The 25551-nt window shown below is 41.3% G+C and overlaps 3 protein-coding genes across 6 annotated transcripts in view; 2 read left to right on the forward strand and 1 right to left on the reverse strand.

Annotated features, from left to right (window-relative positions):
* atg5 (ATG5 autophagy related 5 homolog (S. cerevisiae)) overlaps positions 1–11155 on the reverse strand; it is a 33674-nt gene extending 22519 nt beyond the window's left edge. The window contains exons 1-6 of the mRNA XM_086037937.1: positions 11014–11155; positions 10142–10339; positions 9100–9227; positions 8615–8693; positions 7558–7720; positions 5353–5447 (exon numbers count right to left, since the gene is read on the reverse strand). Coding sequence (XP_085894063.1) covers positions 5353–5447; positions 7558–7720; positions 8615–8693; positions 9100–9227; positions 10142–10339; positions 11014–11043 — 693 coding nt within the window. The 5' untranslated portion in view covers positions 11044–11155. The remainder of the gene's footprint in view (positions 1–5352; positions 5448–7557; positions 7721–8614; positions 8694–9099; positions 9228–10141; positions 10340–11013) is intronic.
* A 153-nt stretch (positions 11156–11308) lies between these two features.
* Positions 11309–14249, forward strand: dctn3 (dynactin 3 (p22)). Of its 2 annotated transcripts, XM_086037939.1 has the most exons (7): positions 11309–11490; positions 12112–12196; positions 12286–12372; positions 12474–12557; positions 13419–13477; positions 13580–13639; positions 13742–14249. In XM_086037939.1, the coding sequence occupies exons 1-7, from the start codon at positions 11389–11391 to the stop codon at positions 13826–13828; spliced, it is 564 nt and encodes a 187-aa protein (XP_085894065.1). In that variant the 5' UTR covers positions 11309–11388; the 3' UTR covers positions 13829–14249. The 2 variants fall into 2 exon arrangements, with proteins under 2 accessions (XP_085894065.1, XP_085894064.1); XM_086037938.1 differs by having other exon boundaries at positions 13419–13639.
* A 1005-nt stretch (positions 14250–15254) lies between these two features.
* nt5c3a (5'-nucleotidase, cytosolic IIIA) lies at positions 15255–25440 on the forward strand. 3 transcript variants are annotated; one of them, XM_086038833.1, is made up of 8 exons: positions 15255–15467; positions 21193–21291; positions 21548–21617; positions 21696–21828; positions 22573–22662; positions 22754–22916; positions 23399–23599; positions 23834–25440. In XM_086038833.1, exons 1-8 carry the CDS (start codon positions 15330–15332, stop codon positions 23933–23935), a joined length of 996 nt encoding a protein of 331 aa, XP_085894959.1. In that variant the 5' UTR covers positions 15255–15329; the 3' UTR covers positions 23936–25440. The 3 variants fall into 3 exon arrangements, with proteins under 3 accessions (XP_085894959.1, XP_085894960.1, XP_085894962.1); XM_086038834.1 differs by lacking the exon at positions 15255–15467 and adding an exon at positions 15718–15886 and having other exon boundaries at positions 21176–21291; XM_086038836.1 differs by lacking the exon at positions 15255–15467 and adding an exon at positions 15764–15886.
* The last annotated feature ends 111 nt before the right edge of the window (positions 25441–25551 follow it).

Consider the following 25551-nt stretch of genomic DNA (forward strand, 5'->3'; position numbering starts at 1 on the left):
GAAGCATCCGAACGGATTGAGTGAACGTCTGCCAGCAGGGAGGACTGGCAGTGCTTGCTCGCGACGGGGATTGTAAATATTTGGCGCTTTGTCTCCAGATACCTGTCACATTATCGGCTATTCTTAGCTTTTCTCCAGCTCACCAAAGTTGTGTTAATTGTTCACTCATTTTCCATTAGCTCCACGTTGGAATGTTAACTTTTGCGTTCCTCTAGTTACAAATATTTTGTATTTTGTCTCCAGATGTGCAACACGTACATGATTTGAATCCACATTTGGAAGGGGTCTGGTTCCTATCCGAGTATATCCGATTACCGTCAAGTTCAGACTATCGGCCGTGACTGTATCATGCAGCTTCAACCAAAGCATCTTAAACAATGAAACTGTTTAATGACAGATTTTTCTATATTTAGCTTTCCTTCCACACGTCCTAATCGTGTTGAATGTTGATGAATTTTTTTGATGAGCGCCACATAGTGTTGACTGTTTATGTTGTTTATATCAATTTTGCACATAGAAGCTGGCAATTGTGTCGATTTTGTACTGCTTTGGTTGCAATTATTTCACAGTTTGGCTTTAGATATCAGATGTGTATGCCATTTTTCTCCACACGTGGAAGAGGCCTGATTCCAATCTCAGGATATCCGATTATATGCCCCTCCGCACTTAACGTGACGTATATACCTATTGGGATCCTTGAGAGCCAGTTTGAATGGTGGCATTTGACCAACGCAATGTAAATCCATCCAAATGATCAATTAAAGGACAAGTCAACCCAAAAATGTTCTTTATAAAAATCACCAGTGCAACAATAAATGCCATTATGTTTCATGACGTAATAATTCCGACTGTTCAAACTGTTACTGCTACACTTCTTTACATCCTTCATTTCCTAAAACGCAGACAAATAATCTATGTTACTCTTTCCAAAAAATAAAAAAAATAAAAGCTTCTGATGTTTGATTATAAATTACATTTACAGTGGTGTCTTGACTTGCGAGTGCCCCAACGTTTTTCCAGTTATGAGCCATTCGCTTGGGTGATTGTTTTTGGTGCGAGCTACAGGTACGCTGCTGCTCAAGTAAAAAAAAAAAAAAATACTAATCAACAACAACAAAAAAAACTGTCAAACCCATAAATGCAAAATGCAACCACTCACAAAGCATGGAGGAGATGCTCACACTGAACCTAAACGCATTGGAAAGAGCCAATTATTATTATTGATTTATTTTTACATTCTCTTTTCTAATGTTGTATGATGATTTTATATGTATGTTTTCTATATGGTGCCATTTATTTTTGTCTTTCTCAAAAAACGATTTTTTTTGGGGGGGGGGGTCTGGAAATGGGAAAAATGTAATTGATATACGTTACACTGTAAACGTTCCGAAAACGAGTTCAAGGTCCCTGGTCTGAATGGAGTAACTGAATATTTCAAGAGACCATCTCGCTCACAATCTTTGACTTTGTGTTCCGTTGGGTGTAAATATTTAGCATTTCGTTTCCAAAACAACGGAAAGTTTGGAGTCACGCGCCGAGAAGTCCTGGCCGTTGTTTTGTTTTTTTATGGCTACGACAAGTGCACTGTCTGAGTGGGCGTGTCCAAGGGGCTTTAAAGGGCTACATTTTACTGCCGCACACAAGAATGTTTGTCTAAAGTGCATTAAGAGGCTTTATGGCACACGAGATGAGAGAATCAAGACGAGAAGGCAGCGGAGCCGTCGTGACACGCCGGATGATCAATCACGGCAAACAACAAAGCATCACATCTGCATCCCTGGCTGACAGCGTTTTGAGCCAGTGGCCCGACCGACAATGAGAGTGAGGGGCTTTTCCCGACACCGCAAACGTCCTGATAGTCAAAGCACAGCTTGTTTTCCCAAGACAAATCTGTTCCACATTCTCGCTGGGATTGGACGTGACTCTTTAGTGACCGCTGGGCATCAAAAAGGATTTATGGTTATATTCCCCAATGTGGGAGTCGGCGGCTTCCGGGTTGCTTCCACGCAACACGAGCTGTTGCCGCGGCCGTCTGAACAAGTTCAAATATAACTCACTTCACAGATCTCAAATCAAGGCAAAAAGGTATCTCTTCTTACCGGGGAATTTCTGGGGGAAGAGCATTGAACTTGCTTCAAGCATTTTTTTTATACTTAAAAATGTTACTGTTACTTACATGTTAACACTGATTAAAATAAGAGATACGATTCCTTTATAAAACTTCCATAAAAAGGTTTATACTTGCCGATAGACAACACAAGACGGTGGCAAAGCACTACTTTTGTCTAAATTGAGCTCCTCGACTCACATGAACAAAGTTCCCTGGCACCAAGATGTCAAAAGATGGCAACAAAGTGTTACTTTTGTCTAAATGAAGCTCCTCAACTCATTTCAACATAATTTCTTGGCACCAAGATGCCACAAGTTGGCGGCAAATAACTACTTTTGTCCAAGTGAAGCTCCTCAACTCATTTCAACATAATTTCTTGGCACCAAGATGCCGCAAGTTGGCAGCAAAGAACTACTTTTGTCCAAACTGAGCTCCTCAGCTCCCTGCTACATAGTTGTCTGACACCAAAATGTCACAGAATGGCAGCAAAGTATTACATTTGTCTAAATGAAGATCCTCAACTCACTTGAACTTAGTTCCCTCGCACCGAGACGCCACAAGATGGCACTGAAGCAAGACTTTTATTGCATTGCTGTTGCATTAGTGGTTTTAGTCGAGCTACGCTTCCTTGTGGTAAGAAAGTCACATTTTCAGTTCTACCGTGAGAGAATTCTGCGGAAATCAACTAATGGATTCCTCATTACATGACTATTTCCTCTTTGTTTTTCATCCCCCCTTTTGCAGTTTAATGTTTTCCAGTCGAGGGTCAGCTGCTCGTTCGTCATCTGGGGTTTCTTTTTCGCCAGTCAGGGGACTTTTTACCTGAGTCGGGAGCAAAGTGCGGAGGAGGAGGAAGAGGATGAGGCGGAGAAGCGACCTGAGGCAGCTTGTCCACTTACGCCTCCGGATCAAGCCCTCGGCAGCCCTGCCCCCCGTCATCACCAAAGCGGCGATGACGTCATCTGTTTGGTGTACAGAGGAAGATCTTGGACTGGACGGAAACTTTGATGCAGGCAGGCGGGCGGGCGACAGACGAGAATGTCGATAACAGCATCACGTGTAATGATCCGCCCATCATTTACAATAAATAGGGTGCTTGCCTTGACATACGGCCAAAATAAACATACTGACTTGCCGTTTGACAATTAGCTACCACAAGCCCTCTGGGTCCTATTTGATTACTATACCGTGTTTGCTCTGATGCAGAACAGAAACAAATATTTTTTTTTTGTATTATTTTATCTAAGCATCTCCACTGCGAACATCTTCTGTAAGACATTCAACACCAATACGGCTCTTGCACTGAAGCATTGGAAAAAATATATCTAGACACATAAATGCTGCACATTCAACACTATATCTTGGGTAAAAAAAAAGCTCAAAATGGCAGTATTGATGAAGTATTGATTTCTGGCACGTTGATTTGCCAGCAAGCTACCACAAGCCTTCAAAAATCAATAAAAAGCAATATGTTTCTTGCGCTGACACAAAAACATGTCTTTGGCTACACCTTCAGGTACCTCAAACATCTTGGACACAAAATCTTTTTAAAAATCAACAGCTTTGTCGCTGGGATATGGCACGAGTGGAATGGCGAGGGGGCATCGATAAAGAGTTGAGCAAATGCAGGGTCCGACATTAATGGTGGCCCGATGGCACTGGGCCAGTATGGCACTGTGTTGGCCTACCGCGAACGCGAAAGTTACTGGTCAGACCAGACTGGGCCACTTCAAATGTCATAAACAAATACAATGGCATCTTGCTTTTGACACCAAATACTTTATTTTATGTTAATATGGTATTTTACAATAGTATATTTTAGACACACAATATATCATATTTTATACTGCCCGATAAGCACATTTCATGCAAAACAAATAACTACGCAAACGTTTTATTTTCTTTAAGGCTTAAATAATGCATTATAAAGACGCTAAATATGAAATAATCAGTGAAACGTATCGTTTTAGATCATGAATATGGGGCCAGTTTTTTATTTTTTAACAAGACCACCACAACTTAGCTACTCAAAAAGGCTGAATCAGACCTTAAAATGTATCCTAAATGTTTTTCCCACTGCTAGTGACACAATTGGCCGACAAATGTGCAATTAAACCTTACGAGCAAACTACCGCGGTTTACACTACTAGGCCCAACTAGTTGGAGTATGTCCAGCACTAGTAGCACCAAAATGCCCTCTAGTAGTTTTGCTTCCATACAAGCCTTCTGGGTCCTTTTTAAAAACAAAAGTCGAGCAAGGAATTTGCCCTTCGGATGTTTAAAACTTCCGAAAGAGGCTCCAAGTGGAAGCTGCTCATTTAATAGAAACGTCACATCATTCTCAGAAACTGGCTGGTGTTTTTTCAAGGCGGTGATGGGGCTTTTACGACACCGTCAGAAACAAAGAGGCTGTGTTTGTCGCTTCCAGGCTTGCACAAGCAGGCGAGGCTTTGTGTGGAAAAACGTGCACCTGAAACCTGCGCTGCGCTTGTGTAAAGTGCGGTGGCAAAAAGCAGGAATCTCGTTTGGTCAGAGGTGACTTCCCCAATGAAGCAATGCGCCACAAAGAGGGTGTTATTCGGCCCTCTGGCGCCACTTAGAGCCGTGATGCCCAACCACACTTTTTATTTGAATTGTATGTGAAGATGTCACACTTCAAATGTTTTCATTCAAAAAAAGTTGATAGTTAATTTATCGCACAATTATTTAAAATTTTAATGCTTGATTAGAAGGTTTTTCACAATTTTATCAACATACCACATTAAAATGTATCTTTTTGCTTTGATTTTCTTTGTCCTTAAAAATATGCTTTTGTTGACCTGTGTCAATGTATATTTAAAAAAAACAAAAGAAAAAAACAACAGCCAACATGCAAAGTGGTCCCAATTTTAAAATGATTATTAATGATCGATTAAACCGGTCAGGTCTTTACTTTTAGCGCGTTTTATAAAAACAAGACGAAGTGCCCACCCTCTTCCTCCCATTTGTCTGTCTGTGGCCCTCATCGGAAAAAATAAAGACATTACTGACATAATTTGTTTTTGCCACTGATGTGGCGTGATAGGCAGAATGATTGTATTGTGTGTTGACAACAGAATAGCAGTGTTGTGTTCATCTAAAGGCCCAAGTCAATTTGTGGGTGAATTGAGACTATCTATACTTTGGGGTGACTTTTGATTTGGGGGTGTGCCTTGAGAGGTTTCTAATAATATCAAATACGTGCCTGTGTGCCTGCTACTGACCTGGTATATCCTGAAGGGGATGTATCGGAATCCTGCCTCCTCAGTGGGATACTCCATCAGTTTTCTGTTCATGGCCCAGAACTGCTCAAACTTATCTGCGGCAATCAAAACACAAGCACGCCTGTCACTTCAGATCCATCAAACGTTGGAAAAAAAAAAAAAGCTAATTGAAACACAACAAACTGGAATTCATTTTCTTTACAAGTTTGAAAATGCATGTGCAAGTAGTTGGAAGGAAAGACAACATTTCTTTTTTCAAATCCTCTGAGCGTTCCCTGCCATGAGGTCCAAAACTAAACTTCCAGTGACCAGTATGACAATTTGAGAGTGATAACAGCAAATTTAACACACTTGCTTTCCATTTGCACCTGAGATCTTGTGACGCTAACAAGTCACTTGAGACCAGAGAGGGGAAATGAATAATTGTCCCCAATATGGACATCTCACATAGGGGTGCGCTCACGTTTGTTGCCAGCGATTTACACATTAATGGTTGTGTGTTCAGTTATTTTGAGGGGGCAGTAATTTTACACATTTATACAAGCTTGTACACGGACATTTTTTCAGTGTTGTCTCATGAAAAAATATCATGAAAAGTTAACGCAAATGTGAGGGATGTACTCACTTCTGTGGTATGTTGAAAATACAGGCCAAGAAATGATCGTCTTTCACTTTTTTTTTTTTTAGTTATTTTACCAACCTTGCAAAATGTCCTTACTTTACTTTTAAATGTTTTCAAAGTTTTCTGTTTAACGTGTTGAAATGTTGTCAATGTGAGCTTTTTTAATCATCTTTGTAAGCTACTTATGTTTTCTCAGCTTTGCTTGTGAATGTCATTAACTGTTGTTTTTGCAAATGCTTGTCGTTGTTGTATGTTTGCTTGAGAGGCGAATATTGAGTTGCCTTGTGTATGGAATGTGCTATAGAAATAAAGCTGCCTTGCCTTGACAAGATCATGTATATTACAACCTTTAATAACACCCTTATTGTAACAAAAACATATTTTCAAATCTTATTTGGGCTACGTATGGCCTTAAAAAAAGTCCAATTCCAGACTTTTGAATACAAAGTTAAGGACATTCCACACAAATCTGCTCAATCCACATGAGACGCTATGACGCTTAACTCATTTAACATAAGACAAAGTTTGTTGTTGTCTGGGGCATATTTCCGAGCTTTCAGTGACAGCTTCAATGATTCGGAGGTGCCGTTTTGAAGGATAATTAAGGCCTTCATTGTGCAAAATCACATTTCATATCACCTGGTAGTACATATAACAGCAGTTAATTTCCTACCGTAATTAATGTTTCGCCTTACTTTTCACAGCTAAGCGCTCAAAGGCTTTTGCTTGCTATTTTCCGTCATTAGCCCCTATCATACTCGACACTCACTCCTTTCGCCCTGTTGTGTCGAAAGCAGCCGCTGCTCTTTGATTGTTATTTATTTGATAGAAATCACCCCATTATACCAATGTGGGAAGCCTCATCGGTGTATGTACACGCACACGCACACGCATCCCACAACCCCCCTTTCATGTTACTTTTCTACAAAATCGCCGCATCAAAGTCGTAAAAGTGCGGCTGGGATGATACTATGTCAAATACTGGCAAATTTGGAGTGTCCACTTCGAACTCCTCCCTTACATTTCACAAAGGATAGTAGACCTGGGAAATAGACGGTTTCTGTGGTCACACCAAAAACGCGCCTCCTCCTACTACTCCTGAATCCACTGGGGATTTTTTCCCCCCCAGGAACTGCTTGAAAGGGGGTAATTACTGGCTGATAAATCCTGGTTTTACTGTTGCTTTGTAGAAAATCTGTGCGAAAGTGGACGACAGTTCAACAACAGCAAACACGTGAGTTCATCAAGGTGACTCAAGTTGACGCTCCCAAACATCATGCACATTTTTGTTTTCAAACACATCTCGCCGTGCCCTCTGTGCACCCTCCAGATCACAAGCTTCAGACCCAACAGCACCACCCCCCCGCCACCCCTTTCCTCGTACACCATCAACATCACACCACACCGCAGACGGCGGGAAGTGGACGTGTTGGAGCAGGTCGGAAGGAAAAAGAAGAAGGGGAAGGAAGGTGTTTGGGTGTTGTCTGAGTGCGGACACAATGTGTGATAATGAGTTCATGTGTGAGCCGCTGATGATTTACTTGCCCGACAGCTGTTTTGAAACAAATGTGCGTGTTCCTCACCGTTCTGCAGACCCATCCACAGCTGTTTGTGGTCCTTCTTCTGCATGTCGTTGACGACTTGGCTCTTGTGTTTGAGTGCGTCAGCCTCTTTAATGCTGGACATGAAGTGGGCCTCCACCACCGAGCTGGACAGGCAGTGGAGAAGGTCCTGGTCCGGAAAGTTCTGACAACACGAAAACATTTAGTGTTAGCGACAGATGCACGTGTCAACTACTACGTGAGCAACCAGCTCAGCCTTTGCCTAGCACGTGTTGGCGGCGAAGCGATAGCGATATGCTTTTTAGGGTGGTTTATCAAACAAGTTAGTTTATTTGAAAAGGCGAATGAACGGGAATGTCAGAAACCACTTAGATCCATTGGTGTTTCTACTGTGTACTAATTCACAGTGTTACTAGTAGATATTTCATTTCCTAGAAAGAAGAAAAAATACTGACTACATTGTCCTGGAAAAAAAATCTATACCCTGCATATTAAGGCCATTGATGCGGTTATAGCAAAAATAATTCACATTGTTCAAACCATTAGCGTTATATTGTTAGTTTCCCAATTATTCAGAATGTTCAAACTTATTGTTGCATTCTTAGTTTGCGAAAGAGAAGACAAACTACTGATGTTGCACTTTCCCAAAAATAAACTAGGTAAGCAGTTATATATCATTAAACATGCACTTTTTTATTTCAATATATTTTTTCTTTATCTGAGAAACAAAATCCATTTATTGGAGGATTTATTGCTTGCAATTTGCAGTTTTTTTTTATTTTTATTTAAAAGGTCATTTAAATGTGTTATTAAATGACATAAAAGAACTAAAGCCCTTTTTTTGTATTCTGTTCCCGATGTGAACCAAAAAAAACGAACTGTGCTTTTAAGTGTACTGTTAAAACACCTCATCGTGAGCAATACAGTAATCATCTAACGAAAATTGTAAACAATTATAATATGACTAGCAAGCAACATAACTAGAGCTGTGTCTACAGAAATATTCTCGTCACCAGTCAATGAGTGACCTAAGAGATGAAAATAAAAAGTGAAAAGGAGTGTAAAGCAGAGTTGTTACCTTGAAGTGCACAGTGATGCTCCACGGCAAGATAGAGTTGGAAGCGTGAAGGTCAAACAGAACACCGATAGGATAGTGCCTGACATCAGAAACAACACCAAACATTTCTGCTCATTTTGGACAAATACCTCCATATTATATTACTCAATGATTTGTATTTACTGGCACTACTGAGGCTGCGATTTACTCTCAAGTTTGTGTGTGGCCACACTGACACCCTGTGGAAAATATTGGTATTAATAGCATGGTAATTTCCTCGTGGTAATGGTAATCCTCAGCTTTTGCTTTGTCTTTTTGTAGTGCAACAGAAATCTATATGAAATGGTACTATTTGTATTTTTTCCACAGCAATGCAATTAACCAGTTATTTACAGAGATAAATTACATTTGAAAGAACCAGCTCTCAGGAAAAATGTTTGAATTATATATTGGATGTATTCAAACATGCCACCAAGCAGTATAACCGTAATGAGCAGTTCCCTCACCATTTGAGTGGCGTGCCTTCGTATTCGAACCATATTTCCCCCACATCTTCAGCCCTCATCACTTTCAGGAAGTGCTTCTTCACTTTATCGGTGACCAGCATCAGGTAGCTCACCCTGGGCAACAACAGCTGTGAGAAAACAAGAGGCTCACTGTCATTGACTTCTACACAACACATTGGACATGACGGCATCTCGCGGTTATTCACTTATCACAGGTGAGTCTGGAATGTGCCAAGATGCCACAAGATGGCAGCAAAGCATTTACAACAGGAGAGGTTCAGGCATTTAGCCTGTACACAATCATGAACCCAAGGTACATAGATGTCTGTTAAGGCCCTGATACACCAAACCGACGTCGGAGGTCGTTAAGCGTCGTTGCGTCTTTAAGCGCCGTCTGATTAGTGTAGTGGCCACCGTCGTAGTGTCGTAACACGTCTGTAAGCATCTTGGAGGCGTTTACGTATGTTGAATCGGCGTCGCCAGTCGTGACATTTGGTCACTCTGATTGGCTTTTAGCTAGCAATTCAGCACGCGGAGCACCAACGGTAAGTGACAAATGCTGAAAAACAGTGAGCACGCCTCTGCTGCCTTAATCTTCAAGTACAAGAGCGAGGGTTGACAATTGAAGTATTTCACAATACCGTGTCAAGAACGTGATGGTTTATTTCGCGTGGGAGTTCATCGTGAGCAAAGAATATAGCCGAATGCATTGTTTACGTTGTTATAATCAGCCCCCGGCCAACATTTTTCCGGTTGGAGTTTTCCATACCCTTCCATCTTATGCATGCGAGGAAGGTACTTTAGTGGTCAGCGTCGCTGTCTATCGTTGGAGTGTGTTTTGCAAGCGTGACGTGCCGACAGCCGGCCGGATGCCACAGGGGGTAAGCGGCTGTCACTGTTGGTGAACGTCATTTTGGTGTATCAGGGCCTTTAAGTTGCACCAAAAAAAAAATCAAGTGCCTTGTTATAACTTCACTGTGAACTAGTGCTGTAGAAATAAAATTGAATTGACATGAGGCTGAATGATGAGTGTATGACATACATAATAAGGCTCTGCCTCCCTCTCCGTCTCCTCATCCTGGTTGAGAGTGAAACAGGCGGGGATCCGGCCGAACCAGACGTCTCTTAGCACGTCTTTGTCATCTGCCATTTTGCTGCTGCTGGTGCTGCCCCTCACAGTGGCACATAAAGACTGGACGTCTCTCAAGTTGGAGCCGCAAATCCAGAATCTCACAGCTTCCTGTCGTAGCAGAAAGGCACATTCATCATTATTTGGGCAGTTGCACTCACAAGTCCTAAATGTAATCATCCATCCATCCTCTACAGCGCTTGCTCTCATTAAGGCTGCAGCTGAGCTGATTTTGGCAAACAAAGCAGGATAGACCCAGGACTGGTCACCAGTCATTAGTAAGGTACATATATAGACGAGCATTCACAACACACCTGTGGACAACTTACAGTCATCAATATCGCTACCATGTATGTTTTTAAAATGTGCGAGGAAAAGCAAGCAAGGAGGAACATGTAAACTCCACCCAGGTAAGCAAAAATTCTAACCTCGACCTAAATTTGAACAATAACATGAAAATGGAGTTAAACAAGCACACCCAACCAATGAATTGGAAGTATTCGAAATATATTGATAAACACAAAAAACACAATACACATTATGAATTGAAAAGGCGCCTTCGGTGTAGGTATGACTAGCACAAAAACAAAACTGCATGGAGGAAGAAACTCACGTTAGTACAACAGCTAGTTAGCTAGCTAGCTAGCTAGCTAGGTAGCATGCCTAGTGGAAAAGCAACGCGGAAGTATTTTTCAATAACGACTGCGCGTCAGTGCCTTGACCTTTCAGAGGTTGTCACGACAAACGGGTATGTTATGCGTGAGTACAAGTGGAGAAAATCCTACTTTTGTCTTTGTTTTGCGGTCAAATAGCATGGAAGAAAAGAGAAGTGTTTGGGCGATGTTGTTGTCAGTCCCAGCTGACTGACAGCCAAAGAAGAATTTTTGACAACAGCGACTCCTGGAGACTGCTGGCAAGATGACAAAAGCGCCACAATGTTTTAAATTATTATTTTTTTATAGAGAGAGCATAAGCAACACTTTTATTGAATATTACATGCGATTTGAATATGTAAAACTCAGAATTAAAATATTAAGAACAAAAAAAAACAATTTCGTCATCAATATGCGTCGACGCACGTCAAGCACGTCAGCTAGTGAGCACTGTTGTGTTTGGGTTCTCCTGTCTTGTCGGCAAACCCCCCCAAAAAGGTTTCGAAAATGGACAAAAAAGCGGCGGTTGATAACGTGGAAATGCGCCTTCAGGCACTGGAGACTCGCATATATGGAGACAGGAGGAATAAAAGTTCGAAAACGTTCAAGGTTAGCTTTCAGGTTTACATTTTTTTATAGGTGTGGCCGAGCTAGGAAGCTAACTAGCTGCGAGTCGTAAAGCTAACGATGGCCGAGCACTTTCGCCATTGATCAACATTTATATGAATCAGTGTACAGTACAACTGTACAACGCATTACTGTAGAGTGTGTATGTTTGTTTGGTGTGTAATATAATTTGACCTTACTTGATGTCATGGTAGCAATATTTTTAGCATCCGTGTGAAGTTATCTTATATTTTAGCTGGCCACTTTGTATGGATTTGGGGAGTTAAAATTGGGGTTTATGCATCGACGTGTATCTAAGTTAGTGTAAAAGTACAGTTCGTATTTACGAAGGTGAAAATGCATTCACTTGTCTCGCAAAAGCAGAGCTAGCACATCTGTATCTTAAGGCAATCTCCGTGTCATATGATCCAACGTCATCAAACCATGCTACAGTGGTTGCTTTCTGTGTGGTTTGGGCTTTCTTGTATCTTGTTAATATCCACATTAGCACTTAAAAACAGACGACTTGCATTTCTATTCATTACACGTCAATTTGTAGAACCAGCTGACATGTTTTTGCTCTGACTACTAACAATATTCTCATGAGTGTCTTCTGTTTTGCAGTGTGCAGAGTCCTTAGCAAGAATTCAGGCTGGCCTGACCAACACGGCCAACAAGAGGGAGCGAGTCAAAATCCTGCACAAGAAGAGTGAGTCACACAACGTCCGTAATAAACCGATTATGACAACTTTCTTAAGTTTACTCTATTCTAATGACTTATTTATTGTGTTGGTACAGTTGAGGACCTGATGAAGTACCTGGACCCCCAATTCACAGACCACATGGCTGTACCCGACACCATGAAGCTGGAGTTCATTCTTGCTGGTCAGACATGCAACAATGCAGATGCTGAAAAATGTTGATTTAGAAGCTACACATGTAGGATATTTTAACTGACTATCGTGTTGTCGTGATTGTGCCTACAGAGGAGGACTTCCTGCTTTCCCAGGCTGCTTTGCTGGAGCAGGCCAGCAATCTCCAGCCACTGCTGGAGAGCACCTACATCAGAGGTAACCCCATTTGGTTGTCATGCCATTAGTCACAATGTGAATAACACAGTGTTATCGAGGGGCATACGTTCCAGACCAACGCGCAATAGCAGAAATTCTGCGATATAGAGATCATATACCAAACTCTTTTTTTATGTGTATTAGAGGTGAAACGAGCCCTCAAGTCATTTGAGTACCTCGGTTCAAGAAAATGCCTGAGGCCTTTTTTTTTCTGCCTTGGATACCCGATTATTTAGTGTACACTGTCAGGAAAAAGATGCTTTGCATATCATTAACGCGACGCCAACGGGGTGAGAAGGCCAACTTCAAAATGAAATGCGCTATACAAATAAAATTGTATTGTATTGTATAAACCTTACCTTGCCAAATAAGATATGGACGTCAATACCTTGGTACGCCTTTATTTTGAAGTTATTCCCGGCAGCATGTCGCGGCGTGACACCTGATGCTGTCTTGACAAGTATTCTTGACTCTAGTTGGGGCTACTTTAGTGCCGTTACAAATTTTTACCACCTGTGCCACTTGAGTGCCGTTACAAATTTTTACCACTTGTGCTTTTTTTAGTCAGCAAAATTGCTACTGTTGTTCTGACATCAATTTGTCTCATAGACCACATTCTGTGGGGAGAGATTTGTCGAAAGTAATGTTACTATTGAGTAATGTCTCTAGAGAGGAAAATAGTTTGCTGCTAAGTACAGTTTAAATTTATGTAAGAGAAACATGATAGGAAAAAATTCGGTGCTGTTTTGCTGGCAAAACGGGTTGGCCAAAGTATTAACATCAAGGGATGTGAATAATTGTGGCATACATGATTTGATGTAGAATATATATTTTTGTGTGTGTGGGTGTGTTTGTTTCCAGATGTTCCTGAGCACACCACCAAGCTCCAGCGTCTCTCCCAGATTCACATCAAACAGCAGGTAAAAGATGCAGGCCACCTTGTGCGTGGCACGCTACTCGTTCTTTTGCTTTGGTTTGCTCGGGTTTCCCCTTCCGAGATCTCAGTGTCGCCTCTCTTTCAGGACCAGACGGATGCTCAGTCGCTGGAAGTCAAGAAGCTTTTTGAGGAATACAACAAAATGGTACACATATCAGTGTTGCAGAAACACAACAATTCCAATCGGGGCTGTTATTTGAGTAAATGCATGTGTACATTTCCTTGAAGCGTGTCTTTGCATTGTCAGATGTTCCTGCTGTCCAAGCAGTTCACCCAGTGGGACGAGAGCCTGAGAAAGCTGGAGGAGGCCAAGGGCATCCGGCCTGTGGAGTAACTCCTATTGGTGATGACGATGATGGAGTGTGGTGCAAACTCGAATTTGTGTCGCTTTATATCTATACAAACCACGCAAAAAGTTTAAAGCGATTTTGTAATTGTTGACTTGCATGGCTGGGGGGAAAGAAGAAAACAGAAGTCATATGACTCTTCATCAGCAGTCTGGAGGATTTTACTCCACTCACGAGACAGCTCTGAGTCACCCTGTTGTTATTTATTTGTCCGCATGCTACTCTCGTAGTCACTTGTTAGACTTACTCGCATTGTAGCTCGTCTCCTGCAAGTTGAGTCATAAGACTTTTAGCGCCTGACTTGCACTAAATGTTTCTTCCTTTCCGTTTTGCCTCCTGACATGATAGCAATGCATCTGTTTCAAAACATGACTGTGGTTCATCTAATAAAACATGTTTTTAATGGACTATTCCTTTGTGACGACTTGTCAATTTCACTGACCCTGTAATATTAGCTTCCGTTGCTCTGAGGGTAGGTGCTCTGTTAGGGTTATGTTGGCAAGATAGACACTTGTGAGTCATTGTAGTTTGAAGTTTCAGTAATAAAATAAGTTTAGAGTGTACTTAGTGATGCTGAGGACATTGAGATGGCTATAAAATAGTTAGGTTATCAGTGCTTTGAGCATGCATTTGCAAACACATTGCTATCATTATTACATTTAATGTTATTTCTTACCTTGATACATAAATACATGCTACATACAGTACACAACTGTACTCTTCTCTAAGTAATGCCACGTTTCTGTCTATAAAAGAAAAACCCTACAATTTAAATTCTGGTTAATTTAATGCTTCAATGTATAGATCTGCTTGTTTTAAGTCTAGTTTCTCTATTATGAAAAAAATCAACAGTTTAAATGACATTATTTGATTAATGGCATTGTTTTATGTACACCAGCCGATCTCAACGTGTGGTGCGGCTACCACTTCGGAATACTGTACCACTGTAAGTATGTGGGCGCCCTCTAGCGGTGTGTGAAAGAATCACTGAATTAAATACAAATACAATACAATTTTATTTATATAGCGCATTTCACAACAGCTGGATATAATACAATTTTATTTAATTTACATTTAAATCAGATCAACTCAACTTTATTTAGATAGTGCTTTCACAACAGCTGCAGCTGTACTCATGGTGGTATTTGGAGTGATACGTTTAAAAAGTTAAAAGAGCTCAAATAAGTACAGTGGAGCCCCTACATACTCGCGGTTTGGCACCCGCGGATTCACGTTTTTTTTTTACCCCATCAATATTTAATTGAACATTTTTGTGTGTGTGTTTTTTAAAATACTTTTTATTTGTTTTTATTTACAAACATTAAGCAATGTGAGCCAAGTGAGACGATCTGCACGGCAGGTCCGGAAGCAGCCCCACATTGCTGCCAGTGACGTCACCAGCAGCCTAGCTAGAGTCAACCAAACGCGGATGGAACTTCACACGAGGATTCCTCTTGGCGAACGCGGCGGACGTCCAAGCGTGCCGCCATGGACCGGACTGCCGTCGTCAAAGTGGGCGCCGCGGCCAGCGCGAGCGTGTGTGCCCTGTTCGGCGGCATGGTTCTGGCCCAGTACATCGTGGCCAAGAAGAAGCGCGCGGGCAAGAAGACGAGAATCATCGAAATGGTGAGTTTTGAAGCAACATTACAACGACATGGTGAGCGACAAGGTAGCAGCAGGCAGACGCGGGAAAAAGCAGGAAGTGGCTTCTACTTGTCTTCAAAATAAAAAACGATTGTCATTTTCACAGCCGTCCTAGCCAGACAACCCGGTTCATCATATGAAATTTGAGTATTGCATCGAACATAAAAGTGGCCACCGCGATTATGAATTAAATTCTAAGATATTAGTGTATACATAGTAGACCATCAAATTTATTTTGAAGGCGGCGGGAGGCAGTGTCGTTTCCTTAACAACACTGACTTTAATGTTTCACGCACCCGCGGATGACCGCCCCAACAACAGGAAGAGCAGCTGTTTTAGAGGTCACTGGCAGCTAGCTTTTTGGTCCAAACAATCAGAGAAGAAGCTTTTTGTGGGATGCGGTGAGTCCCCAGTTGATACCCTTTCCCGCCGGTAGTTACTGCTTCAATTGTCGGACATGCGTGTTATGCAAGCCGTAGCACTAGCAGTAAACCGGCCTGGCAGGAATCAGTGGAAGTAGCTTTTGGGGTTCCCTGTCCAATCAATCAATCAATAAATAGCATGAAAGTATCCACACAGTAGCCACAACATTCGGGATACTTGCACAATGCAATAAGATCTGAGATACTGAAAGCTGTTTCTAATATAGCGAGCCTCCTTTGTAAATATTATATATGTAACAGCTTTCAGTGAGCTCGTCAAATGCAGATGTTCTATTGGAGCATCCCATCCCAAGTCAGGAAAACGGGAAGAATTCGTGGACTGCTTTGATATCCTTCCAAAAATGGTCAAACAAATGCAGTCTAGTGTAGGTTAGGACGTCTTTTGTCTAGTTTCTCATATAATAATTTCTCAAGTCAGTTTTAACTTACGTCACAAGAAAAATGTAATTTTTCTTTAGAAAAAAATGGCCATACTACGAATTACTGCTGAAACTGAAAACATGCAACGTGACAAAATTAAAGCTGAAATGTAATGAGGAAGAAGTCATATTTTTCAAGAAAAAAGATGTGATATTATGAGAAAAAGACAATATCTTGAAAAGTCAAGTTTCCCCCAAACGTCTTATTTTTTTCAAGGAAATTGTATTAAAGTTAAGTTAGTGCAACTTTTATCTACTATTAGGAGCATTATTTTAAAGAAAAAAATTATAATGAAACTTAAGTTGAAATTTAACAAACGGAAAAAATGCAATTTTTTGCGACAAAAACTCGAATTTCTAAAGAAAAAAGCTGTGGGCCTCACGTGGGGCCCCTGGGCTGTACTCCGGACACCGTTTCGTTATATTGTCTTGGTGTACCGAATGTATGCCTAACATGACCATATTTGATGTTCGCTGCAGGGCAGGCCTGCCTTCCCCCTGTACCGTATGTTCTTATATGATTCATGGTCGAGGTATTCGGCCCCACCCTGACACCTAAGAGCCAAGCTTTGCAGCGCATTCCAGTCAACATCAGTTACACTGAACATAAAGCATACAGGCATTTGCATTTGTTTTGTAGCTAAATCTGGTGCCTTCGTGATCATTTTGAACCATTTCCACTTGCGGTAAATACACTTGGCACCAGCAGGAGGTGCTACTTGCACAAGTCTATATGCTACCATCAGGATGTTTTTAAAATGGAATATGCGGAGCTCTGAACGTGCCCTTCTTGCCCTCCCCCTCCTATCAGTAGAAACAGATGGCGGTCACCGTGGCAATCGGAGGGGCATCCCCACAGTGCAACGTTCACGGCCTTTGCACTGTCGAGAAATGGCACAGTCTGCATGTATTTCACCACATTTTCAGGAAGGCACAATGGTTGTATAGCTCCATATAGTATATTACTGTATAGTACTGTAGTCAGAACAGCATTACAGTAATATCACTGTTAAAAAGAATGTTAAGAATTCAACAGTTTGCTGCGTCATAATTGCATGCTTTATTTCAATTGGCCTCCTGTTCTGTGCACCTTGGCCACCAGGGGCAGTGTAATACAGACAGTATCAAGGCACAAAAATGACGGTCACAGCTAAGCTGCGTTTATAGTGGTTTTTCACAGAAGAAAAAGAATGGAAAAAGTCACATTCTTATGGAAATAATGTATTTATTTCTTCGAGAAAAAAAAGGCTGTTATTTATTATACTACGCCTCCGCAGAGTTCCGGTTCGGCATATGTGAATAAACCTATATGTTGATTTAAGAAGAAAGATTAATGAGAAAGAATGTGGGAGTGGAACGTATAACCCATAATTTGCGGAAACCCCTGCTTATTTGGATTTTTATTTGTTAATTTTTTACAGACCCTTGCTTCTTCTTTTTATTTCATGGCAATTACAAGGCACTGCCAATTATTTTTGCAGATTTTGATTTTATTTTTTTGCTATTCGCGGTCGGGCTCGGTCACACTTGTCGCGCAAAAATCTGCATATAGTTGTATCCGTTATCATTATTATTATTATTATTATTATTATTATATTATGGAGTGAAAAAATATTTTTTTTCTAATGTGTTTTCCAGGAAAACAAACAAAAAACCGCTTAAAAACAACCAAAAACATTTAAAAAATATTTCATCAATTACTGAAAACAAGTGCACAAAAGTTACAACAAATTTCTTGAAATGTTATGTATTTTCCGATATTTATTTATTTTCTTATTTCTTGCTCATGTTTTTTGGGGGGTCCTTTTTAGCATGGCCCGAGTACCCCTTGGCACCTCTACGTGACGTCCGACCATCTTCCCAAATTCCTTGCACACCACTGAAATGCCAACAGGCCATTTTCACAAATGGCTTTTTGTGGGTCTTCTACTCACCTCGTATGAGCTCAACAATACTTGACATTAGCATGATTGTCTCCGCGTCTGTGTTTTGAGGTCAGGCGTGCTGCAAACGGGAGTGCGTGAACGGGCGCTCACGTGCGCGCCAGCGCAATCACGTTTATGTTCATGTTGAACTTAAAGACTCCTGTAGCTTGCACATGCAGATAAGTGAAGATTATTTCAAGATGTTTTTGTCTTGACTATTTAAGGGGGAGTATATAAGTTTATATAATTGTAAGCAGCTGTCTATGCAAAAACTCTGGCTGATGCAATATGGTTTGTGTATGTTGTTTTGGTGCAATTGGAGAGCTTTGACCTACTTATTTGTTTCACTGACGAGACTCGTTCAACTTATGTGAAACATTCCTCTCGGGTTGCACTCAACATCCTTGTCATGCATGCGAGGTCGTTCGACGCTTCCCGAGCTGAACTCGACCCAGACACTTTAGCATGGTGGTTTATTTTGTTTGTTTGTGTGTGTTGAACTTGCTAAGCAGCAGCAGTAGTCTTGTTTGTGTATGTTAGTGCCACTAAAGTCAACAGTAGTTCCAAATCCACCCGCGATATAGAGACTATGTCATTTAAAACAAAATTGTTTCAAGCCCCTACATGCTTTGAAAACATGTAAGCATTAAAACATCCTTTTTAAATACACACAAAAACAGCATACATAACTTACATAGAAAATACTGTGTCTGTGGTGTGTCTGGGTGTGAGCTGTGGTCGACAGCAGCTTTACTCTGAGTCTGTTGACTGTGTTTTAGTCTTCTCCCGGCATTCATTAAATGGCTGAAAAGTCACTCGTGACTGTGGCTCTCCTTTTACATATGAGGGAGGGCATTACAGTAGTGCATTAAAGTATATTGTCCAAATCCATAAAAAAAAAAAAAACTCCATACAGCGGGGTTGTGACTAATGAAGGGAATATTGTTACGGGCAATATTCAAGATGTTCCAGTTGATTTGAGTCATATTACATTGCTGGTGTTTGCTTGCATAGGTTATCTAAAAATTGTGTCAGAGATGATAGATGAGACAAGGCATGTTGGACAGTTTTGAGCCCAGCGGCAACTCGCACTTAATTAAGCGGTCCGTATTTTATGTATGAGGACGTGCTCGACCTGTCTGTTTGCGTGTGCAGACGTGCGTGCGTCTGCACGTGTGTGTATTCCATTTGATTTTAAATTTGTACTTGTTTTTTGTAGATGAGGATAAGCGGTACGGATAATGGATGGATGGGTCTATAGTTCATATAAATGTCGGTGTGTCTAAATGACACGAATGTGTATGTATTGTATTTATGTGTGTTTTTTGTGCACGTGTATCCACGCCATATGTACCATATGTAGGTGTGTGCATGCTTGTTCACGCTCAAGAGTGCAAGAGCAATTTCTTTTTCTTGTCAAATCCATGCATCAGCACAAAGTGTGTGTGTGTGTGTGTGTGTGTCTACAATGCAAACAAACACAATGAACATTAACCCCGGGTGGCCTTTTGCACAAGTTATTTATCACCGGCGTGTGAGTGTGTTTAAATTGTGTGTGTTCAGCATTGTCTGTAAAGTCAAAGGTAACATGACAACAAGGGCAGATTACAAACGTTTTTCCCCCTCGTCCACCGGCTTCATTTCTCTTCTATTTATACACCCCGGAGTGTGTGTTTGTCGCACGCGCGTTAACATGGATCAACTGTTAAGTGTGTGCGCGAGGGAGGGCGCTCATGCTCTGCCTGCCCCACCCTCTACAACTACGGTATATAAAGGCTCTTTAGCCACACATTCTTTTCTTCACTCTTGTTTTCGACAGACTACACAGCCGCGGTGAGTAAGTGTGTGTGTGTGAGAGTGTGTCAACAGTCACGCTTGAGTGTATTCTTACTTGCCGCCGCATCCTGAGTCCTTATCTTGTTGTTTTATTATTACTGAAACTTAATCGCCCTTTTGAGAACTTGAATATACCTTAAAATTGCACACTTTTAGCACATGAAAATGTTTGTTTTTGATGTATTTGACTGGCTAACTGCCCCAAAATCATAGTCGGATGCACAAAAAAAAAAAAAAAAATCTCAGAATATGCTGTCATTGATTAAAATGGCAGATTGTCATGGTCTGCGCTCACGCCATCCTGGAAGATTTGACAAAAAAAACAATGTAATGACATCATGTTCCCAATGTGTTTTTTAAAAATCTCAGAGCCATGAGCGATGTGATGCAATAAATAAGATGACAAGGTGACAAAACAGCGGAATGGGCGGAAATGAAGCCTCTAACTTGTTTTCATTTGTCATTGTCTAATAAAAAACAAAAAAACATGGCCTTTCAATCTTGAGGTGACATAATGTCACACGTGGTTAATGAGTTAATTGTCTTATTTTGTGTTCATTAATTAGTGTTTTTCTTTTGTTAAGACAAAGAGTTTTTTAAATTTAGCTCTACCAGTTTCGACATCAAACTGCAGTCTTTGTTTTGAAGTCCTCTTTGTCTTTCATTTTTTTCAGGAGCTAAAACCTCATTGTCTTAAGAAAAAAAAAAAGAATAATGTCACACTACTCACTCAGAGTGCAGTTAGTCAAGCCAGTTAATAGATTGGTTCTTAAACAATTTCAACACCTTAAATTGGTTAGTATTGCGCAAACCGACGTGGCGAATGGCCAATAGGATTGACTCAAAAAGTAAGACATTGACCTTATTTAGATATACGGCTTTTCTCCTTGACAGCAACAACACGAAGGCGTGTTTTAGAGTTTATTAAACATACTTAATGCCAAGACAGAACATGTCCTTCAACATACCTCTGCATCATTCTCCTCCTCTGCCTTCTTTTCTTCACAACATACATGAAGTCGAGTCGACGTGCGCGATTACTTTAAACTGTGCCGTGTCATCTCCAGTAATGTCCTGCTTTCAGATGCCTCAGTTCGAGAAGAAGACCGTGCACATGAGGGACCCCGAGAGGGTGGAGCAGATCATCTGCGGCCTCATTAAGGGCGGAGCCTCCAAACTTCAGGTGGGTGCAACTCTGACACCCGCTGGTGACAACGTGCAAGTACAGCATTGGCTTAAGCGTGGCGTACGCTGTGCACACACACATACAAATGATGAAGAAAACCCCTCCATCAGATACCACCCGCCCACCGACGGCGGTATCCTTCCTAAGTGAAATATGAAATGGCACCATATGAAAATCGACCCAACTATCCGTGTGTGTGTGTGTGTGTGTGTTCCCCGCTTTCGCCATTCACTTGTTCCTTTGTCCCCCGCAGATCATCACTGACTTCGACATGACACTAAGCAAGTTTGCCATCAACGGCAAACGCTGTCCGTCGTGCCACAGTGAGTCGACGTCGCAACAAAACTCACACGTCGCAGCTTGAGCGCGTTGTTTTAACAGGTGCGTGTTCTTGCGCGCAGACATCATCGACAACTGCAGCCTGGTGACGGAGGAGTGTCGCCAGAAGCTACTGCAGCTCAAGAACAAGTACTATCCCATCGAGATCGACCCGCACCTCACCATGGAGGAGAAGTACCCCTTCATTGTGGAGTGGTGAGCTGCTTTACTGGCCGCATTCACAAGTCGCACGAGTCCCAATTTAGCTCAGGATATTTAAACAGTCATGACCCGTATGTAGTTTGTATTTAATGTCCATTTGCCTTTTAGCCTACTAGATTTGCGTATTCTAAATCTATTAACCCCTATTGTAGCATATGAATGTATTGTTCTATTATGTTCTCTTATATTGCATACTCACATCATATTGAATGCAGTTAGACCTCTGATGCAGCAGATTTACGTCATCATCATATTAATATATGAATTATATTATTGTATGCACGGCTAACACACTGTGTATGACCTTATTTAATGTCTAAGCACCTTTAAAGGGAAGTCAACCCAAACATTTTTTTCAAGAATGTGTTCTATGTGTGCACACTAGTTGAAACAAGGCATTCCGATAAATATTGCGTTTGTGGAATATGAGAAATTCATTTTTAACCATCTGTGGGGGCGGCCATTTTGTCCCTTCTGTTGACCGAGCATATACATTTCATAGGTACCTCCAATATACCGTATCGTCGCTGTCATGTGAAAAACATTTATCTCCATTTTTTTTCATTTCCTTATTTTTATACGAATGGTGTTTCGCGTTACATCGCATTAATGTGAAAATTCAAAAAGTTGGAAGTGTTTTTCACAGGACAGCGACGATATGCACATTATATTTACCGTTCTATTTACATAATGTAGCTTGTTTGCATTATAGTTGGTGTTCTGTATATGTGTATTCAGGTATTTCAAATCTCACACACTTTTGGTGGAGCAGAGGATAGAGAAAGACAAACTGCCTGAAGTGGTGCGAGAGTCTGATGCCGCACTCAGGTACCAACCGAAACCTACCCCCCAAAAAAATGAAATGAATCAATTAAAAAATGGCTTTTCTGTTTTTGTTGTTTGGTTTTTTTTTTGCTAGGGAAGGCTTCGATCAGTTCTTCGACCGCCTGCACCAGCACGACGTGCCCGTCTTCATCTTCTCTGCTGGCCTGGGGGACGTTCTGGAGGAGATCATCCGCCAGGCGGGCGTCTACCACCCCAACGTCAAGGTGGTGTCCAACTTCATGGACTTTGACGACAATGTGAGTTGATGAAAATGACACTTGCATCTAGAAAATGCCTTTACAGTATCGCTTCCGCACCACAATATAAAGGTACTTTGTATTATTTAGTACATTTTTTATCACACTGCTTACTGTTAAACTCCCATTTAGCAGAGGGGATATTTTGCAGAGCCACTCGCTATAGATGAAAATTTGATACTGATAGACCATTTGAAAAACATTTTTTCAAATAATGTCATCAAGGTGTGATTCCTTTTCAGGCTTTCAGTGCTGCCCGACATGTTGTGGCACTAATTGGTAACACCACGAAGGCAAGCAACTTTATTCGGATTGGCCCGAATACTCTAAAAACAAAAATGATTGCGTAAAAAGACATGATGTAGCAGGGGTGTCAGGAGTGAACCGTGATATACTGTAGCGTGGGAACACTGTATGGTGCTCTAAGATGGAAAAAAGATGTAGAGTATTTTGGGCAATTTTGCATGTGGTTGTTGTTGCAGGGCGTCCTGCGGGGCTTCAAAGGCGAGCTGATCCACGTGTACAACAAGCACGACGGTGCCCTGCGCAACACTGACTACTTCAAGCAGCTGAAGGAGAACTGCAACATCATCCTGATGGGAGACTCGCTGGGCGACCTCAGCATGGCCGACGGCGTGCCCAACGTGGAGAACATCCTCAAGGTCGGCTTCCTCAACGACAAGGTACGTCGCCGATATAGAAACTGCTTCTTTGTGGGACAAAAAATTGGATTACAGTCTGGTGCCTTACTTGGCCAATCCTTTTTCCTGTTTGCCTGCTGTCCTTTCATAGACATTGTCATCGTATAGTTAGTATAATATTGTGAGCATGAGAGAAAAACGAACCGACAGAAGTTTGCTCAGAACTTTTCAATTGGTGGCGTGACCCAGATTATAATTATTGATTATCATTGTCAGGTGGAGGAGCGTCTGGACAAATATTTGGACTCTTATGACATCGTCCTGGTGAAGGACGAGACTCTGGAAGTGCCCAACGCCATCCTCCAGAAGGTCCTATAACTTCCTCCTCAGACCATCACCACTGGACACCCCCTTTACCCCGCCACGCCTGCTTCAGCGCCTTTGTACAATTCCGATTGGACACGTTCAAATGTGCAACTTCTTTTTGTGTCGCACTCACACTCCATCTTGCGGACACCAGCATCACACTGCAGGACAGTGAACCGCCCCAAATTTGCGGTTCGGCATTTTTAAATATCTTATTCACGGTAAACCCCCGCTTATTTGTGCCCCCTCTCTTTTATTCCAACCCAGTAATCAATCAATCAATCATGAACGGATTTTCAATATTCACAATCGGGTTTGGTCCCAATCCCCCATGAGTAACGGGGGTTCGCTGTGTAGGATTCATTGTGGAGGGTAGGCGGGGTACGTTCCAAACCCACCTGCAAAAGGTCAAAAATTCTCTTGATAAATAAGAGGCAAACCTTGCTTGCTTCAAATTCAGTTTGTCCCTCCCTGTTGAAGTTTTATGTGAAACGGATACAAAATTAAAGAATTCAACTTTTACATATATTTGAACACTCAAACGTTCAACCAAACCGCATAATTCTGTCTCACAAAAATCCGCTAACTTAATACTAACGTTTAATGCAGAATGTCCTTGAGTGTAATTATACTTCTTTACATACACGGAGTAGCAACACATACAAACGGCATACAACAACACTAACAGGCGTATATTCTTTCTGCTCTGTGGGAAGAACAGTTGAGTTGTCAACCTTTGCTTATGAAATCCACGATAAACTTGGGGCGGCGTGAGCTATGAATAACGGGGGTGACACTGTGTACAAGGTTTCTTTTTTCAGTATGTTTGTCTTTATGTACCGTAGAACACGTACGTACATGTAACGGACCAGGAAGAAGCAAGAGGACCTTTGAACATGATTATAATGGAAATGAAAATGGGTGTCCCTGATTCACTTAGGGAGGATGGGATTTGAGGCACTTTAAAATAGGTGTGAATACCCTTAGGAATTAGTGGATGTATGATGTATAAAACAAAAAAAAAAACTGTTTACTTTCGTTTAGCCTTTTAAAGCCTACTCTGCTTAGAAGAAGAAGCACTTTATTCTACATCTTCTAGTTTGCTTGAAACAGGGGCAGAAATCCAAGCTATGCTGGATTTAAAAAAGAAAAAGAAAAACACCAAAGTTCATCGCGAGAGCGTTTTACATCGTAAAAGGATCACACCGGAAATGTCAGTGGCTTCCACCACCCCTTTTTTCTTTCTTCTTTTTTCAACATCTTTAATGTGTTTTAAATGTGCTGCTATCACCTGCATGTTGCCTTTTCTCTACAAAGAAACAGAAGGAAACAAATCTATTTCCAAATATATATGTATGTATCATTGAAACGGGGAATAATGTCATGCTGCATCTGTGGACCTTGTGTGGAAATGGTTCCAAAATTAGATTCATGTGTTGTATTTTTATAAGAAGACTAAGTTTGTTTTTTTCTTGTGATGGTGTGATTTGGAAATGAAATACAACATTGTATTATAATGGCTTGTTATTGACTCTGTATTTAAATAGTTAACAGCTGAATCGTTGAAAGCGCTTGCAATTCATTAAATGGCCTATAGGCAGCAGCAAAATGCTAAACTTTAGATCGTC

This window comes from Filicampus tigris, chromosome 8, assembly GCF_054856515.1.
Source record: "Filicampus tigris isolate MCC_2025a chromosome 8, RoL_Ftig_1.0, whole genome shotgun sequence".
Classification (NCBI taxonomy): Eukaryota; Metazoa; Chordata; class Actinopteri; order Syngnathiformes; family Syngnathidae; genus Filicampus; species Filicampus tigris.

Excerpts from the sequence above, each read along its gene's own strand:
- dctn3 (XM_086037938.1), top strand. The coding sequence starts at position 11,389 with ATGGACAAAAAAGCGGCGGTTGATAACGTGGAAATGCGCCTTCAGGCA. Across the intron at positions 11,491-12,111 it reads AAAGTTCGAAAACGTTCAAG|TGTGCAGAGTCCTTAGCAAG; the intron begins GTTAGCTTTCAG and ends TCTGTTTTGCAG. Across the intron at positions 12,373-12,473 it reads GCTGGAGTTCATTCTTGCTG|AGGAGGACTTCCTGCTTTCC; the intron begins GTCAGACATGCA and ends TTGTGCCTACAG.
- nt5c3a (XM_086038833.1), top strand. The coding sequence starts at position 15,330 with ATGGACCGGACTGCCGTCGTCAAAGTGGGCGCCGCGGCCAGCGCGAGC. Across the intron at positions 15,468-21,192 it reads AGACGAGAATCATCGAAATG|ATGCCTCAGTTCGAGAAGAA; the intron begins GTGAGTTTTGAA and ends TCCTGCTTTCAG. Across the intron at positions 21,829-22,572 it reads TACCCCTTCATTGTGGAGTG|GTATTTCAAATCTCACACAC; the intron begins GTGAGCTGCTTT and ends ATGTGTATTCAG.